The sequence below is a fragment of the Pelodiscus sinensis genome, chromosome 4, assembly GCF_049634645.1.
Source record: "Pelodiscus sinensis isolate JC-2024 chromosome 4, ASM4963464v1, whole genome shotgun sequence".
In the NCBI taxonomy this organism is placed as follows: Eukaryota; Metazoa; Chordata; order Testudines; family Trionychidae; genus Pelodiscus; species Pelodiscus sinensis.
In genome coordinates, this window is record NC_134714.1 from 7,234,767 (window position 1) to 7,252,640 (window position 17,874).

General features: G+C 48.8%; 1 protein-coding gene and 1 long non-coding RNA gene across 5 annotated transcripts in view; one reads left to right on the forward strand and one right to left on the reverse strand.

Moving 5' to 3' along the window:
- The window catches only part of GNG2 (G protein subunit gamma 2), a 100,572-nt gene that overhangs the window by 77,886 nt on the left and 4,812 nt on the right, over positions 1–17,874 (forward strand). For 2 of the 4 annotated variants that reach the window (XM_075926192.1, XM_075926194.1), the window contains 2 exons: positions 11,340–11,405; positions 15,184–15,299. In XM_075926192.1, the coding sequence (XP_075782307.1) occupies positions 15,213–15,299 (87 nt within the window). In that variant the 5' untranslated portion in view covers positions 11,340–11,405; positions 15,184–15,212. Of the gene's footprint in view, positions 1–6,408; positions 6,561–7,654; positions 7,730–11,339; positions 11,406–15,183; positions 15,300–17,874 lie in introns of those variants that run through there. The other 2 variants (XM_075926196.1, XM_075926195.1) reach the window with 2 other exon arrangements.
- LOC142829048 (uncharacterized) lies at positions 3,060–5,179 on the reverse strand. The gene is made up of 3 exons (XR_012903245.1): positions 4,942–5,179; positions 3,380–3,494; positions 3,060–3,266 (listed from the first exon to the last, which is right to left on the reverse strand). It is a non-coding gene; the product is annotated as an uncharacterized LOC142829048 (long non-coding RNA).

Genomic DNA, 17,874 nt, shown 5'->3' on the forward strand with positions numbered 1-17,874 from the left:
AGATAGGGATCTAGCGGGATTTTTAGAAGCTTCTAGGCTACTTGCTCCCATTGAAGTCTGTCTGCCCCTAATATAATAGGGTATGTCTACACTACCCTCCTATTTCGAAATAGGAGGGTAATGTAGGCATACCGCAATTGCAAATGAAGCCCAGGATTTGAATTTCCCGGGTTTCATTTGCATAAGCCGGGCGCCGCCATTTTTAAATCCCGGCTGGTTCGAACCCCGTGCCGTGTGGCTACACGCGGCACGAACTAGGTAGTTCGAACTACCGTTACTCCTCGTGGAATGAGGAACTACCTAGTTCGTGCCCCGTGTAGCCGCGCGGCATGGGGTTCGAACCAGCCAGGATTTAAAAATGGCGGCGCCCGGCTTATGCAAATGAAGCCCGGGAAATTCAAATCCCGGGCTTCATTTGCAATTGCGGTATGCCTACATTACCCCGCTAGTTCGAACTAGCGGGGTAGTGTAGACATACCCATAGAGATTGTCTATCTCCTAGAGCTGGAAGGGACCTTGAAAAGTCATCAAGTCCAGCCCCCTGCCTTCACAGCACAACCAAGTACCATACCTGATGAATTTTTGCCCCAAATCCTTAAATGGCCTCCACAAGGATTGCACTCACAACTCTGGGTTTAACAGGCCAATGCTCAAACCACTGAGCTATCCCTCCCCCATCTCCTTGCCAGAATCACAGGAGCAGGAAATTGTACTCTGCCAGTGTCCTAGCCATTGAACTGTCCTTCCATTCTTGACCTGATCACAACAGGTGAGGGGGCTTCTGGGTAAGCTGAGCCAGTCCTGAGAAGATGGGGGCTGGACCCTGGAATTCTACAGTGTCTACACTAGGGGGAAGCCTCAAAATGAGTCCGAGGCAGGCTCCGTTAATGTGGACGTGCTGCCTCGGACGTAGAGCCCCAGGAAACACTGGGGAGTAATTTGTTCAAATTACTCTGGGAAGGAGCTATTTCGAGAGAGCAGCACCAGCGCGTCCCCACGACCGCTATTTCGGAATGAGCATTACTCCTGCTGAAAAGCAGGAGTCCAGATTTCGAATTCCGTGGCCCGTGATTTCGAAATCACGAGCTTGGTCACGTGGAGGCTCTGTTGATAAATTCGACCTGAGGGGGGGGTTATTTCGAAATAAAGCCCTAGTGTAGACCATGGCTGAGTAGGGAGCGCAAAGGGCATTGTGGGGTGACTATCCCTTGGTGGGCGAGACCAAATGACATGTCCTTACAGGGCTACTATACCCCGACAATGATGCGGTCTGAACCCCACTGGTCCCTAGACATTTTAAAGTTCCATGGATCGATGTTATCCCACTCATTAACAAAGCGTGTGGAGAAAGGAGTTGTGTGATCGCATTTCCTCTGGTCGCTGCCTTTCCCTTCCCTCGTCTGGGGCACATCTGCTCTACAGGGCCAGGTAAAAGGGGCAGGACTCAAAGGAATTAGAGGCTGTGTGTGGCACAGTCTCCTCTTGGCACAGCAGGGTTTGCTCTGTAAAATCACCATGAAGTTGCCTTGTGGCAGGTCTGAGACTGGTGGAGTGATGGATGGGAGGGGACAGAGCAGGAGGCAGGTTTAATGGCACTGCTAGCCATGTCCCCATTGCTACAGGCGGACTGGAGGGAGTACTGGGTGTGACTGGGGGGAGGGGAAGCTGCCTTCCGCCTGTATTCCGTGGGTCTCTGCCTAGCGTAGACTGTGGGGTGTCGAACTCCACCCTTGGAGGTGGGGGAGTTGGTGAAAGTGGATTGCAGTCTTGGTAGACTCATATGGGTCTGATCCTCCACTGATGTGAATCAGCCTAGCTCCATTGACTTCATGACCTATTTACACTTCCCCCTTGCCATCTCTGTGTTCTTCTAACGGAGAGGCTGTGGGTAAGATACTGTTCTTATTAGCGTAGCAGAGTGACTCTTCACCCCCTACAGACTTGTATTGGATAGGGAGTAGCCGGCAACTTTGTAAATTAATCTACTGCTGATTTTAAAAAGTCTCTGGTGGTTTGGGATCAAAATGAAATTAGACTTTCAATTCTGCGCCGGCCGCATGTGCCCATTAGTGGGTGCCATCGTGGGCCACTCTAGAAAAAGGCATTTTCCAAATTTAGCACAAATGAAATAACTACTGCGGGCCTGGGAAGAAGCAGCGTGACCGTGACGTAATGGAGCACGGATTAACGGTTAAGAAAAGACACATTAGGCTACAAACACCATTCACCTGTGGGAACATGCTGGCTGTCAGTGCAATGTGATACAAAACAAAGACGGAAACACACCGGTCCCAGTAATTGTGGGAAAATAGGTTTTCTGCTGTAGTCCAAAAATGAACGGAGAACAAAGGTCGTATGAGGAAGGGGGCACTTTCAGCTAGATCTGCTGAATGTTCAAAGAGGAAAGACTGATAAACGGAGTAAGTCAAGTGTTTAATGCTCCTTTTGAGAGCTACACGAATTCTCATGACCCCTAGGTAAAATGCTATCCAATTTCTCAGCACTTGCTGAATCAGAGTCTAAGTGTAAGTACGTGTGTAATTCTATGCGAGTAGTGCTGCTGAAGTTATGGGCTTTAATACCTTGATGAATTGGAGCACTGGGTCATGATCCTGCAATGGGATCTGTTTATTTCATGCCCTTAATCTAGGCAAAGGCCCAGTGACTCCTCCATTTGGTTCATTTACAGGATACTGGCCTTCGAGAGCAATGACGACATGCTAATGTCATTTTTAAATGTGAAGGCCACAAGTGTAAATGGCCAAATAGCGGTATTACCCTAGGATAATGAATGACATGACAGATGTTGGTAGAGAGCACCATTTTAAGTATCCTGTGTTTTGTAACTCTAAAGTGTGGCATGAAATACATTCAGAAATGTGGGATTCAAATCCATAAGGCCTGGCTTAGCATTGCCAGCTACCATGGTTCGGGGAGGGGGGAAACCATGCAAATGCAAGTATTTTTCTTCTGAACACAAGGGGCCAGTCCGTAGTTCTGAAGCCAAAAAAGCATTGAAGAGGAAACTGTTGCTCAAGTATACAAAGCGCTCGTATTTATTTTTTAAACGTTGGAAAATTCAGATGAGTTGGTTAGCTCTTCTACATCTAGGCACTGGCTAGGCTAACCTAGCTGGAAAGTTTTAGGGCCTGGAGGAAGTGTCTGAGTTTCTTTGTGTTTTTGTCCATCAGCTGAATCCAGCCTATTACAAAATGCCATAAATAATCCACAATCCTTGTGCATGTGGGAGAAGGAACAAAACAATCCTGAGAAATACACAGTTGTAATTACAGTGTAATACCCTAAGGAGATAGTACCTATATACTCTACTTTATAAACATCATTATCATGGAAATAAACAGTATCCAAACTCATTAACCTGCAGTCTCCAAGGCAAAGAACCCCAATATCCAAAACATGTATGCATCATTAAGCTGCAGGTCTATGGGTTTGGCTGTATTCCGTTGTGAATTTCACTACAAGGTTTCTTTTCCCTGCAAAGAGGAAAAAAATCCTTTCTTTAAAATAGAGTAATAACTATTCTATAACAATATAGTTTTATAATTTATATTTTATCAACAAGTTGATTCTACATTGTGATTCAGGAATGACTGTAAAATTAAATTGCTTCTTAGTATATTGTATTAAGATTCAGATAAAGTATTGGTCTTGGGTTTTCTCTCCCCTTCCCTTGGTCTCTGATTAAATTGGTCCCAGTTAACCAATGGAAAATGCTATCCTTCATAATCACTCCATTTGTGCTATGAGAATCTCATTAGACATAGGGTCTGTTGTCTAACAACAAAGAGGGATGTTATATGGGTAACGGATCCCCCCTCTGATGGTAACGGATATGCCTCTGTGTTTGGACAATTGTGGATCTAACCAATGGTCTAGCTAGTTCAACATCCTGTCTCTGAAATGGCCATCACCAGATGTTTTTGAAGAAGGTGCCAAAAATCTTAAGTGGATAATGATGAAATAACCTGATAAGAGAAGTTTCTTCCAAACGCTCATGAGTGGTTGACATATTTTTTGGAACCTGAGAGTTTATAGTCCATACATTTTTCCTTTATCTAATGTGACTGTAGATGCTCTTGGTAGCCATATAAAAGTCTACCATGTTTTAATTAACCAAGCTGTTGCTCTCAGTATATAGCAATAATGAGTTTCACGGGGCAACTATGCATTGTGTAAAAATGTATTTTTCTTCAGCTGTACTTTTGTTTTTTAATTTCACTGCACACACTTTTGTATCTGAGCTTAAGCAAAGAGAGTCCACTGATTCCTGAAGGTGTGTGCTCATGCATATTTGTATGGTTGGTTGGTTCTGAATGTAAGTTTAAAAATTATGTACAAACTTACATTCATAAAAGCTCCAAATTCAAACTGAATTGATGAGAATTTAAATCTTTGCAAAAACGTAATTGGTATGTTCAAAATAGCGATTTAAATCAAAGCCCAGTGGTATGAAACGTAAGTGTACATTTCAAATTGTAGCTGAAAAGATGGGTATTTAAACATGCTGGATAGTATATGGTTAGCACTTAAACTTATCTCAAAAGTTTGCGGTGAAGATGAATTACTGAGGACAAATACCCAGACCCTGTGCACAGTTGTAGTAAGTGTGCTGTGTTTGGTGGAGCTCTATGCTGGGAAGTAATTGGCACTCACGTTTGGCGCTGCACTATCTCCCTTAGCTGCTGCACCACCTTAATGTCCTCTTGGCAAGATATATGGAATCCTACTCCATCCTCAACAGGATGTATTGAGCAAAGCAACTGCAAATTACAGCCATAGACAGGAGCTTCCTCAGAGCTTGGGCTCCAGTTGTGTCTCCTGGGTTTACCATGGACTATGCCATGTCTGAATCCCCATGCAACATAAGAAACATCTAGTGGCCAAAATGACAATATTACAAGTAATTAGTTTATAGCTTACTTGCTACTTTGGGTAGCACCTTCCCAGCAGAAAAAGCCCCTGATACATAGCTCATGAAGACTGTGGACCTTCTGAGGGTAAAAGCCACATCATTTCAGCTCTCTTCAGAATCTTCCATAGCCAAGGATTGTTTCAAACTGTAAATCTCTGTCTAAGCATGAAGGAACCTTTGAGGATAAAACCACAGACGGATTTTGCATTATAACACCCGGCTTTCCCACGCTCATGCATGATAAGAAACAAGTGAACGAAAGCATCGCTTACTGCAACATTTGTAAATTTTCCTTGTGGAGGAATGAGGGGCCCTGCTAGTTCGGGGTGATCTTGTGAATGTAGACAGAAGGTTTTTCATGTTCACTTTTAATTCAGATTAGTTTCACTCCTGGCAGCAGGAAGCTCTTTTGTGTAACTTATTTGCAGTTCTCTGTTTCTGTCCCAGTCTCGGAGTCGTAGCCTCGGTGCAGAAATACATTTCTACCAACTGCTACGTTTTTAATTTTCTCAGGGGCGTCAGTAATGGCCTCACTTCATGAAAGTGTCCGTGCTTCAGGGAAATCATTGCTGTGGGGTGGAGATGAGGGATTCAGTATGCAGGCTCCACCGGAAAGAGGACTGTTCTAGCCCTCTCTTACCACAGCAGTGTGGGGTCAGGTGAGAAGCACCTCTCTATGGCCGCTGCAGCTCCAGGGGGCACTGCCAGGGGCAGGGTGCATGTTCCCCAGCCAGGGCAGGTCCAAGCCTCCTGCACTGCCCAGACAGAGTGAGGAATGCAGCACTTTCCCCTTGCTTCCTGCTGAAGGGGAACAGCCAGCAATGATCCCATATGAATCGAAGGTAGGAGCTTCAGACCTCCTCCTCCCTCACCACCACAGAAGTGCACCTGGGGGTCGGAGGCTCTGGGTTGGGGAGGGAAAGAGTGTGTCCTCCGCCAGCCCCTTTCACCTGACTGTTGATGGTTGGTTTTCTGAGAAACAATCCCATTCCAGGCATGTCCCGTTTTCCTGGCACAACCAAACCTTGTGAAACTTCGTTATCAAAAAGCTGCATACTGAATGTGGTGGTCCTAGTTCTTACCATTTAGGAGGAGTTCTTGAACACACACACACACACACACACACACACACACTAAGATATACAGTAGCGCTATATAAATTCATCCATTCTGTTCTTGAATAATTTCCATCTGGCAATATCAAATATCAATAGGAGAAGGTAAATGTTCATGTTAGTGTCCTATGTGAGGCCTCAATCCTGCAATTTACAACTGGAGCTGGCAGAAAAATTTCACACTAAACATTTTCCCATGGGGGGGTTGTTGAAATTGAAGTTTTCCTTGGGAAAAACTTGATGTCTGTGGGATTTTCAGCCAGGAAGATCAAAATGAAACGCATCATGTCAAGTCTACTTTCAGCCCTGTTTCTCTTTGTGAGGTCACAGTCCCTTACAAGTTGTAGTTCTGGGTATTTCCTACTCCTATTCGCCTGATCCCATTCTCTGTGCAGCATGGAGCCAGCTGGCGTCTGTCTGCATTTTAAATCAAAGGCTAAGGGTGGAAAGATGGAAGCAGAGATGAGAACTTTAGAGCAGGAGGAGCCCTGAGGCTCAGGGGCCAGATCCAGGCAAGCCAGGGGCCACATCCAACCTTCTTCTGCAGCAAACCCCACTCACCTTCGCTTGGGTAACCTCTCTAGAGCCAATCGGGCTATCTAGGGAGTAGGGCCAGCAGGGTTTGGCCCTGCCTAGAACGTTATGGCTGTCAAACTTTTTAGCCCGTGGCTCACTCTGCCCCCCATACACCTTTCCACAGACCACCGGCCAGCCGCCCATGGTGATAGAAAGGGAGCAGGAGTGGGGTGGGGGTGTCTGGGCGAGAAGGAGGGGGCTGGAGGAGGCTGAGAGTGAAGGGTCTTGGTGGGGTGCTTACCTGCTTCTGTGCCTCCTGCTGCTCCCAGGCACCGCCCACCACTGCTCCTATTGGTCATGATCCTGGACAATGGGAGCTGCGGGGGAAAGCCTCCAGGTCAGTGGTTTCCTGTGCTATCTGGAGGAAAGGGAGCAGCAGTGTATGGAGCCGCTTCCTGCCCCCCCCCCCCCCCCCAAATCTGACCCACAAGGCTTGCTCACACACAGAGCGGAAAGCCAGTCTCACGGGGGGGGAGGGGCACAGGGCTGGAGCCCGAGGCCCACCTGCAAGACGGTCGCGGACCACTGGTGGTCCTCGGACCACGCTTTGAGAACCACGGCCTTCAGGAAACCAGTCAAAACATTGAAAATCAGGCTCCTCCCACAGCACCATCACAGATCCTGCAGGCTTAATCACCACACTTACTTACTAAACATGCTCATCTGCCTTTTTTGGCAGGGGGAATAAAAATGCGCCATGGCTAAATGAGCACTGCTGTGGAAAACTGGACTCACCTGGACCCTTCATATTTTTTTTTTCTGATTGACTTGGCAACCGCAGCCCCCAATCCCGCAATCACAAAGGCGCTTTCCCTTCACTGGCATGCACTTCTGCACCTGCTGGGCTCCACTCCCAGGAGCAGCCCCAAAAGTGCTGGGGTCAGGGCGCCAGGGGGTTAACGAGCTGGCCTGGAGACAAGGAGTTAAATCAGGAACACCTGCCAGAAGCATCAGCCCTGGACGGAGAGTCCTCCAGCTGCAGTTAATAATCAGAGGGACCCGAGATATAAGGGAGGAGGCTGGCTTGGTAGGGGGAAGGTGCATTTCTGGTGGGGATTGACTTGGGAACGGCGCACCCTGTGAGTAGGAGAGACTCTGGAGGAAGGTAATTTCCCTCTAATTCTGTCCCCCGCCTGTAGATGGTGCCGGCCGGGGCGCTTTGCTGCTTGTTTTACTTTCCTGATTCAACAAACCTGCCCACCTTCCATGACATCCGCCGGTGGGCTTGCTTCTCCATGAGGACTATTTACATGCTAAGTTCCAAGTCTCCTTTCCCCTCCTTATATGGTACTGCGGGGCGGGGCGGGGCGGGGGGGGGGGGGGTGGTGAGTGTTGAGTTGTTCATGGCTTGGAGAGTATTGTACATCCCGTCTCAGAAATGGGGAAAGAGTCTTTCTCAAGGAACTCCTGTGACCCAAGACTAGGTGCCATGAAGCAGGCCTTCAACGGCTGGGTCAGGGAGGGTGGATGGTGCAGGAGGTGTGTGTATTGATGCTTGTGTATTTATCTGTGTCAATGAAGTTTGTAGCCTGAATCTTTGGCTCTTACGCTTTCTTCAGGCTTGTGCACAAGAAACAGAGGACCTAAAATGTGTGTGTGTCTGTTTCACAATGAGTGTTGAAAAGGGAGCTCTAAAAGAAATGTTATTTCTTAAAGTGAATGTTGTTAGAGTTAACTGGCTGTTGTCAACTGGTTTGCAGAAGAGCCAATTTATCATATGTTTCTCCCCACCTGTGCCTAGCTATATTATGAACTTTTTTTGCAGACTCTTTTGTTTTTACTCTTGTCCACACTACAAGCCCATTCTTGTGCAAGAAAGTTTACAGTAGATCGTCAGAAGAAAGGGCTTTTTGTGCAAGAGTTATTCCTCTCCCCATGAGGAATAAGCCTTTTTGTGCAAGAGCTCTTGTGCAAAAAGGGCAGTGTGGACGAGAACAGGGGTTTCTTATGCAAGGAACCCCTATGGCTAAAATGGTCATCGGAGCTTTCTTGTGCAAGAGAGCATCCACACTGCCATGGACGCTCTTGCACAAAAGCACATCTCTTGTGCAAAAGCACATGGCAGTGTGAACACCCTTTTGCGCAAGAGTTCTTGCACAAGAAGCCTGCAGTGTAGACATAGCCATGGAACTGCTGCAAAAAATGGGCAGGGGGAGGGGAATAATCCTGAAAACCTTTGTAAAATGTGTTTTGGTTTTGTTTTGTTTTTATGACCCTTTTTGATTATTTTACTGCCAGCTCTACTGCCCTGTAACCAATCAAACCTAAGCTTAGGATAATACAAGAGATCGGCATGTTTGGGCTTTTCAGTGTAAGTGAGCAACGCAGGGGGAGAGCCTGTGATGGGGGGCGGGGGGGCGGAGTGAATAGAGGCGGAGCCTCAATAGTGGGCGGGGAAAGGGTGTTCCGTTTTCGGAATTAGAATGTTGGCAACTCCACAGGCAGCTCTGTGATGGGGAGAGCTGGAGCATTGTGGGGGGAGGCTGCCAGGCTCTTCTGATCTGCTCTCACTGGAGTTGAGTGGGAGAAGCAGTGAGTGAAGGGGCAGCGGAGTGAGCAGCCGTGGGGCCTCATGGGACGAGAAAGCACAGGAGAGGGGGTTAGGAAGTTGGCCACCCTACTCTGTGTGCTTGGACAGGACCTGTAACTGTGAGAACCTGGGCTTGGCTGAGGCCTCTACCTGCAACTGCCGGACAAAAGGCCTAGTCTGCCCTGTGGGATAGAGAGACTTGCCAGATGCTTTCACCAAAAATCCCAAATATGGCAAGGGGGAAAAAAATCGGGAGACCAAACTTGGTTGAGGAAGGGAAGGGGGCGGGGGAAACAAAACAGGAGACAAAAGTTGTTGAGCCGAAAAAAAGGTCGCTGTGCCTTTAAGAATCCCCTTGCTCCCCCCACCAGCCTTCTGTCCCTATTCCATGTCTGGTTTTTTTTTTTTAACCGACTGTCCAGGCGAAAACCTGACACCTGGCAACCCTAGGGATAGACGGCTCACTCCGCCCACCACTATCATGCAGGCTTCACTGTTAGCAGCTGCTCACAATGAAACCGGGCAAATTAACCCCAAGTGTTTGTTGGCTTGAAGCCTGCATGGAACAGTTCATCACGCTGTGCGGAATGGCACTTTGAAATGCACCGTAACCACTTCGTTTTAGCAGCCACTTCTCTTTCTTGGCCAAACATTTTCTTCTCGGGTCTAACGCAGGGTGTGTAAGCAGAGGCAAGTCTAAAGCTGAGATGCACTTACCCAGTACACTGTGAACCGCCCAAAGAGCTTCACAGGAAAGCTATCTCGTTTCCTCCCAGCTCGTGTGTGTGTGTGTGTGTGTGTGTTTCTCTGTCACAGCCATTCACTGCTAACCACAAAGCAGCAGCGTTTGTCAGTGTTTACAGATTAGCCAGTGTAAATTTCAGTATGGTGGGCAGACTCTGTAATGCAGAGAACTCTTTCCAGTCACTCTGATCTTACCGCCTCTGTTGATTTAGGAGCGAAACTATAACCAGGGAGCAGCGACTAGTGAAACTGCAGGTGCTGTACTCCCTAAAGGGCTTGCTTCCGAAGCGTTTCTACAACCGACAGTGTTTCAGCTAGAAATCGAATAAAACGTGATGTACTCTGTCATTCAGTGAGGGATGCTTCCACCTGCTATTGTAATGACTTTAAGCCTCTCTAGACAACACTTCATACGCCTTATATTCGATCTGAGCTCTAATTTGCTTCTTACAATGTCCTTAGACACGTGTCTGTGTGCGCACATATCTATGAATGTGTCTGTGTTCCATGTGTGCACATCTCTCAATACACACAAAATGGAATACAGCGTGGGGTGTTTGTCACATGCTGTGACAGTTGTAATAGCTGGAGTGTGGAGTGGTTGCATTATGATCATTGAGGTCTGTAGGCTTGATTAACCATCAGCTGGGAAGTGTTTATACTCTACCACTCTCATGCTTTCAGTATAAATTGACTGGAATGTAACGGCAGATCCCCTTCATTTTAAAATGGGGTGTTTCCTCTTGCCACATTTCTCAATCAGCCAAGTGAATTCACAACTCTTGTACATGTAGTGCAACTCTCCTGCTGGACTAGTGAATTGGAATCCCTGTTGGTTTGGTCCGTACACCTGTCAATCATCCCCTGCTGTTCATGACTAGACGGGGCATGTTTATGTGAGGAAGGAAATGAGTAGAAGCCATTTCTGTCAGAAATCCTGGAACTCAGCCCTCCCGGACACACCTCTGCTGCGGTTCGGAAAAGTGACTAGACTGAAAATACAGCCTCCTCCAGGCCTGCCGACATGGGGGGCAAAAGGGAACAGTTGCCCCAGAGTCCAGAGAGTCAAAGGGGTCTGAGGTTCCCAAAAGCTGCAGCTACTGTGGCAGCTAGAGACTCAGACCCCTCTGAACCACTGCTCTGAGGGCTAGGGATGGGGGGGCGTGCGGCACTGATGGCTGGCTGCCCCCTCCATTAGCATAGAGCTTCCCCCCCGCCACACACACACACGGACTTGGGATAGCTATCGGCCCCACCGCATCTTAGAATAACCCCACCCTTTCTGACTTTTTTTTTTTTGGTCTTGCTCACCTGAAGGATCTTTTGACACGTCTCTATGGCCATGTCATGTCTGTCCCATGACCCTAATAATTCAATAACATCGACTAAAATGTCACGTGTCCGTCTGATAAATGGCTTCTCCCTCTGTTTCCACTTACAGGTGTTGCCGTCTGAAGAGCGACTGAACTTCCGCTAGAGAAGCAAATCGCTGAGAAGACCCGTTTCGGTAAAGCCCTTTCTCTTGCGTCACTCGAAGTGCACAGGGTACTGTGAGCGCGGCGAAGGCTTGGTGACCAGGAGGTGTTCTGGGAAGGGACCTCTTCCTCGCAGTGCAAGGTCTCCTGGAAACAGGCAGCCATCCTACCTCCCAGCCAGCTTTATTTGCCACTTGTTGCTACCCCGGCATATCCTAGCCTGACGGGCCAGGATGGGAACTGCCTTGCGATGGCTTCTGGTCAGGCTCTGAGCAAGGGGAGTGCCTGAGTCAAAGGATTTACCTCAAGCGCTCTAGAGTGAGCAGCCTTTAAGCCGGCTCTGGCTAAAATACTCGAAACTAGACGTGCCGGTGGTGGGTTGAGGCAGCTCAGGACGGGTGTTTTGAAGAAATGCTTCTTCTTCGCCCCCCCCCCCCGCCCCATTATCTGACCAAAGAAAATGATGGGCCGTAGAGAATACAGCACTGTCTCTAGGTTGGTCCTTCTGGTGCAGGGGTGGGCAACTTTTTTTCTATTGGGAGGGACCACTGACACCCAACAAAAATCACTTGTGGGCCACACATAGCCCCGTAGGGGAGTGTGGAGGCTCAGGGCTTCCCTTAAGCTGCAGCGTGGGGCCAGAAATGAGGGGTTCAGGGTGTGTCAGGGGGCTCCAGATTGGGGCTAAGGGGTCTGGAAGCAGGGGCATAGAGGCATGAGGTCTGAGAGGGAGTTAGGGGGTGGGAAGAGGGTTGGACCTGGGGTGGGGGTGCAGGCTATGAGGGAGGGTTCAGGACTGGGGGGTTAGGTGGGGGGGAAATTAGGGGTGCTGGCTGCAGCCAGGTGCTTCTTTCCTCAGGCAGCTCCCCGTGCCCTGATCCTGCTCCACTCCTGGCAGCTGCCACAGTGGAACTGCGCATGTCCTGCATGCACTGCCCCGCCCTCTGCACGCCACCCTGTTCCCAGCCAATGGAAGCTGCAGGGGCAGAGCGCCATACATGGGTTCGGAGCTTCCCTGTTCCCACACTGATCACTTATCCAACCTAGCTTCATCCTGCAGGGGGCGCAAATGCTCAGGGCTTCGAGTCCACGGCAAGTCTCCACGCCCCCTCCCAGATCAAATTAAGTCGGAGGTTGGAGGTTCCCCACTCTTGTTCTAGAGAGAGCCCAGAAATTCATGAGAGCTTTCCATCTAGAGCATGGGTTCCCAAACTGGGGGGCATGCTCTCCTGGGGAGGGGCGTGAAGAAATTCCAGGGAGGACCCAGCCCCCCCCCCCCCATCAATCCCCTGCCCCCACCTTTCTCCCCCCCAACTCCTCCAAAGTGTTGCTGCTATTTTTGTTTTTCGGTCCCGGTCAGTTCCTTTTTTTTTTTTTTTCTTTGCTCAACAAGTTTTTTGCTGCTATTGGGGGGGTGGGGGGGGGGGGAAGAGGAGGCATGAGGGTTTCTCAGAAATCAAAAAGGAGGCAAGATGCCGAGAGGATGAAATAGCTGGGTGGGCATTGGGCCAGGGAAAGAGACTCCCACACTGGGCGGGGAGGTATCTAGGTTCCAGTCCTGATCCAGTGACAGTTTGTTTACACAAAGTGGAGTATCTTCAGCCTGTGAGATGGGCTGTCAATAGCCTGGTGTTTGGGGCTGGGGTGGGGATTTGAACCTGGCTTTCTCGCATCCAAGGTCAGTGCGCTCCCCACTGGGCAAAAGACTTGATCAGAGCAGCCTTCACAGCTGGTGTGAATCGAGCCCTTCACTTAAATCGGTCAGGTCTCCCAAAATTTCCGTTTCACTTGGACGCTAAATGGTTTGGGGGGAAGAAGGGCTTGGATCTGCCAGAAATCTGAAAAGTCCGTTCTCCTAGCTCCGCCTGGAATAGCGTAATGTGCTTCAGCCGTGTCTCCTCTCCTATTGATCATGTTTGCCCCTGAAAAGTACTACTCCCCCTCAAATGGGACCCTTGCTGGAAAGAGGCAGACAGTGTATTTCTGACCACTGTGGGCACAGCCAGCTTAGGAAAAGCATGCTTCATGGGGACAGTGGCGACTCGGCACCATAATGAATGATCGCAGTTATCCTTGGGTAGGAAACCCTGAAGAAAGAGGAAGTGCCAATATCCTGTTTTGCAGTGAACTGCTTGCTTGCTGTGAGAACGGCGCAGGGGTAGACCAATGCGTCGTGTCTGTCTCTAGACATCGGGGTGATAGTCAGCCGCTTAGCGGCACCAATGGATATTTCCGAATGACTTGATCGCAAAGCGCGGTGCTTCAGTACGGTATAACGAACCTACAGCGACTGCTGTTCGGCTACAGGCAGTCTGAAAGACACCTCAAGCTGTCGAGTAGAGAACACGTACAAAACATCCGTGTGCTCTCCTGTGACGTTCAAGCTGTAAGGGGCGTGTAGAGTAGGCGCTGGGCTGTGCGGGGACAGGAGGACACGCTTGCTCGCGTAATTGGAGCATTGTTCTTTTGACTGGGAAGGTAACGGAGAAATGCTCGTCACTGTTAGTGAGGATAATGCTTTCGCCTTCTCACCTGGAAGTGGAAAACCCCTAATTAAATGAGGTGCTGGCTAGAAAGCTTGCTGCTTTAGGCCAGCTATAAACAGAGGCGACTGGTGAAGGGAACCCAAGGGGTCACTGGCCTTGACACCCTCTCCTACCCAGGGAAGGGGCAGGACAACCCCCCCTCTAGCGGCACTGGCAGCAGGTGTCCGGCCCCTCCCCTTGCACTCACTGTCAGTGAGCCGTGCAGGGGAGTGAAGCAAGGGGCCCCCCATCCATTCGATTCCCTTCCCTGCCCCCTCCTGGTGAGTGGCACCGTTCTGCCCCCTTTCCCCAGGGCAGCCTCACTCTGCTTCTCCCCCACTGCTGCTGGTGAGTGCACGAGGCCAGACCCCTTCAGCCGGTGCCAGGCCCCCCTCTGCTAATCTTACAGGGGGGGTGGGGGGGCAGGTGATTGATGGCTCCACCCCGTCACCCTACCTTAAGGGTGCCCTTTATCCTGCCTTTCCCCCTGCTGGAGCCTGCTCCAATTCTGTCCATCTGCTCCCAGGGGTTGGGGGACTAGAACCCACCACCCTGCACTCCCCCTATCTGCTAAGCCACTCCGGGACCCACCCCACCACCCTTCCTTCAGGGTGCCCTTTATCCTGAAGACACAGCACCATCAGAGCTAAAAAACTCAAGTGCATTCCCACCTGCCTCCAACCCCAGCTCTCCTTCCCTTCCGATTCACGCTCCGAGCAGGGGTCTAAACCCTGTGTCTGGTTCTCCTCTCGCTCAAGGCCTGCTGGCAAATCAAGATTTAACGTCGCAGGTGTCCTAGCGGTGGGATGAGAGACCAGTGCCCAACGCGGGAATGATACTTCTGGCTCTAGAACCCTTATAACGTTAGACTCCTAACCAATGGTCCCTCTAACTTTTTTCCATCCATGTGCGGAATAAATGTTCTTGTGCGCATGAAGGCCTGTGTGGATGTGCACCACCAGTAGAAATACACACCCTACTGGCTGTGGATGCTCTGCTAATCATCTGGGCAGCTTCAGCCTACAGGGAACACGGCTCCTAACCACTGTAGACACAGCAAACAAGAGGAATATTGTCTTACCTCTAGCAGTGTTGCTACAGTCACCCTTTTACATGTGTAGAGGCTAGTTACCTGTATACAAATGGATTAGAACCACTTTAAACTTACCGCGCACCGCCACATCTTAGTTAATCAGGACACTTGTGACTAGATTCTGCAGTGCATGCAGGAATTCCAGTGCTTTAACTCCCTGACGGATTGCCTTAGTTCTCTTTGTTTCCACAGCATCTCTGAAAAGCGCATCCAGCACTCAGATGGCCAGCAACAACACCGCCAGCATAGCTCAAGCCAGGAAGCTGGTGGAACAGCTGAAAATGGAGGCCAACATCGACCGAATAAAGGTAAAGCAAGGTTGAAACCAACTGGGTAACTCGCATGCTCTTTGTGGGTCCACAATGAGTCTTCTGCCACTAAGACTCAGTCATCCCTTTTTTTTATTATTATTATTATGGCCAGATAGGTCTATTGCGGCCACGTAGTCTAATTTTTTACAAATCACAAGCCACAGACTTGAGGTCTGAAGTATGAGTAATCAACAGGTGGACCATGGACCAAATCCAGACTGCCAGATGCTTTTGAATGGACCACCACATCTTTTTATTTACTTACTGTGATTATTATGGTTTTTGTATGATTTTTTTTTTTCCTCTGGAGTCTGAACCTGGACTGAGAGATTTGGACCATGACACACAATAATTCATTACTCCTCGTGGAATGAGGTTTACAGGGATGTCGGAATAGCAAGCTCATTATATTTCAAAATAACAGGTGCGCTCAAAAGATGCGGAATAGCTATTTAGCGGTACCTCCGGTATCCCAAAATAGTGCTGCAGTGTAGACTACAGCCGATGAATCCTACCATAAACAATCAATACAGTTGTGATCATAGACCGATTCAGTTTTTCAAGGCCAACATTTCAGAGTGGGTGCCTGTGTTTGAAAGTGCGGGTACAGACCCATAATGGAGCATGTCAAATTAATAGCCACCTGGATAAAAGGGAAACTTTGCAGCTATGGCCTTTTTTGCTGCTTGCGTCCCATTCTAATGCATGCTTTTTCATGCTCCACTCAGGTGTATGTTAAGAATTTTGTCCCACAAATATGTGCAGATTTGCTGGAAGGTATCTCGTATGCTTAAACTGTGTTCGAGTTGGCACAGAAAACCTGAACCTTTTGGGAGCAGCATCTTGCATCAATTCCGTTTTGCCAAAGGCAAATGTCGCTGGTTCGGAAGCGTGAAATATCAGTAGCTGAACTTCACATTTGGTAATGCCTCCTCCTCGCTCAAGAGCTTCCACCGAGCCCCTGTCATATTCTGAATAGATAACCATGTACAGCCGGTGACTTTGCTAATGCTTGTTACCGTAGCAACCACAACCCTCCACTGGAAGGATTCAACATGGCACAAAGATGATGTGGCAAATCCCTCTTTACAATTGTAAATAAATAGTGTAGCATCTATTATTGCGGGCTCTTTGCTGTCTAGCGGGAGTGTGAATTTTTGGTAAGATCAAACTGGGGGGAAAAGGTGTTGATGGAACATCAAAGCCTGCCTGTAATCAAGTGGCGATAAAAATAGACTTGCAGACGGCATTGGTTTTCTCTAAGTCTGCGCTAAGAGATTTGTGATAGCAGTTAAATGCCCTGAAGGGAGAAGCTGTTTGGTTGGAGGTGTGGGGGGGAACTAGAAGGCTGGATTGCCTTGAAGACATGCAAATGAAAACTCTCTTAGCAGCAAAAGAAATCAACACCACATTTGATATAGCTGATGTGTAAATGCCTTTTTATTGTGTGGAAGTAGTTTCTGATTTGGACACCTGGCACATCAAAGATGCTACAGCAAAAATGTACATCCCCTCTAAAGCTGAAGAATAAAACTGACCCCTGCAAGTTACCATTTGATAGGGTGATCTTCTTCACTGTGTCCAGCCTCCCAGCTGGCCCCCCGTGTCCTCTTTGGGTACGTCTACACAGCAGGGCTAAAGTTGAATTAAGCTATGCAACTTCAGCTACCTCAATTGTGTAGCTTAATTCAGCTTGTGGTGCTGTCTGCACAGTAGGCAGTTGAAGGAAGAACGGTCTTCCTTCAACTTCACTTACTGAGGTTTGAAACAAAAGGAAGCTTTTCTTCACGCAGCACACAGTCAACCTGTGGAACTCCTTGCCAGAGGATATTGCAAAGGCTAGGACTTTAACAGGGTTCAAGAAAGAGCTAGATAGCCATTGATGGACCTAACCTCCATGAATCGATTAGCCAGGATGGGTAGGAACAGTGTCCTTAGCCTCTGTCTGGAAATGGATGACAGGAGAGGGATCACGTGAGGATTCCCTGTTCTGTTCACTCCCTCTGGGGCACCTGGCATTGGCCACTGTGGGCAGACAGGACACTGGGCTGGATGGACCTTTGGTCTGACCCAGTCTGGCCGTTCTTGTGTTCCTCATGAAATGAGGGTTACCAGAAATCGGAGTAAGAAGTCCTCCAGCTCGACATTATTTCGAAATAAAAGCTTGTCATGTAGACGCGCACTGTGTTATTTTGGAATAATGTCAGTTATTCAGAAATAATGCTGCTGTGTAGACGTACCCTTATCGACATCATCTGGCTCCTAAAACACACAAACCAGGCTTCAAAATTGATTATACGTGCAAAAACCTGTCTGCTCCCAGTAGCAGTGGAGGTGGAGGTGAAGGGATAGTGGCCCTGCAGTAGATGTTTCAGGTCCTAGGAGTCTGCCTACTCAGCTGGCAGTCAGATCAGGTGGAGGGAAGCTCATGGGTGGGATTAAGAGCTAGGAGACAGGTGGTCTTGCAGGATTAAATAACCATCGAAACAACCCGCCTGCAAGGATGGACAGTGCTTTGTTCTTAAGTTTAGGCTAACTTGGGAAGTCTCCAGGGAGTGGGTGAGAGTTTGGG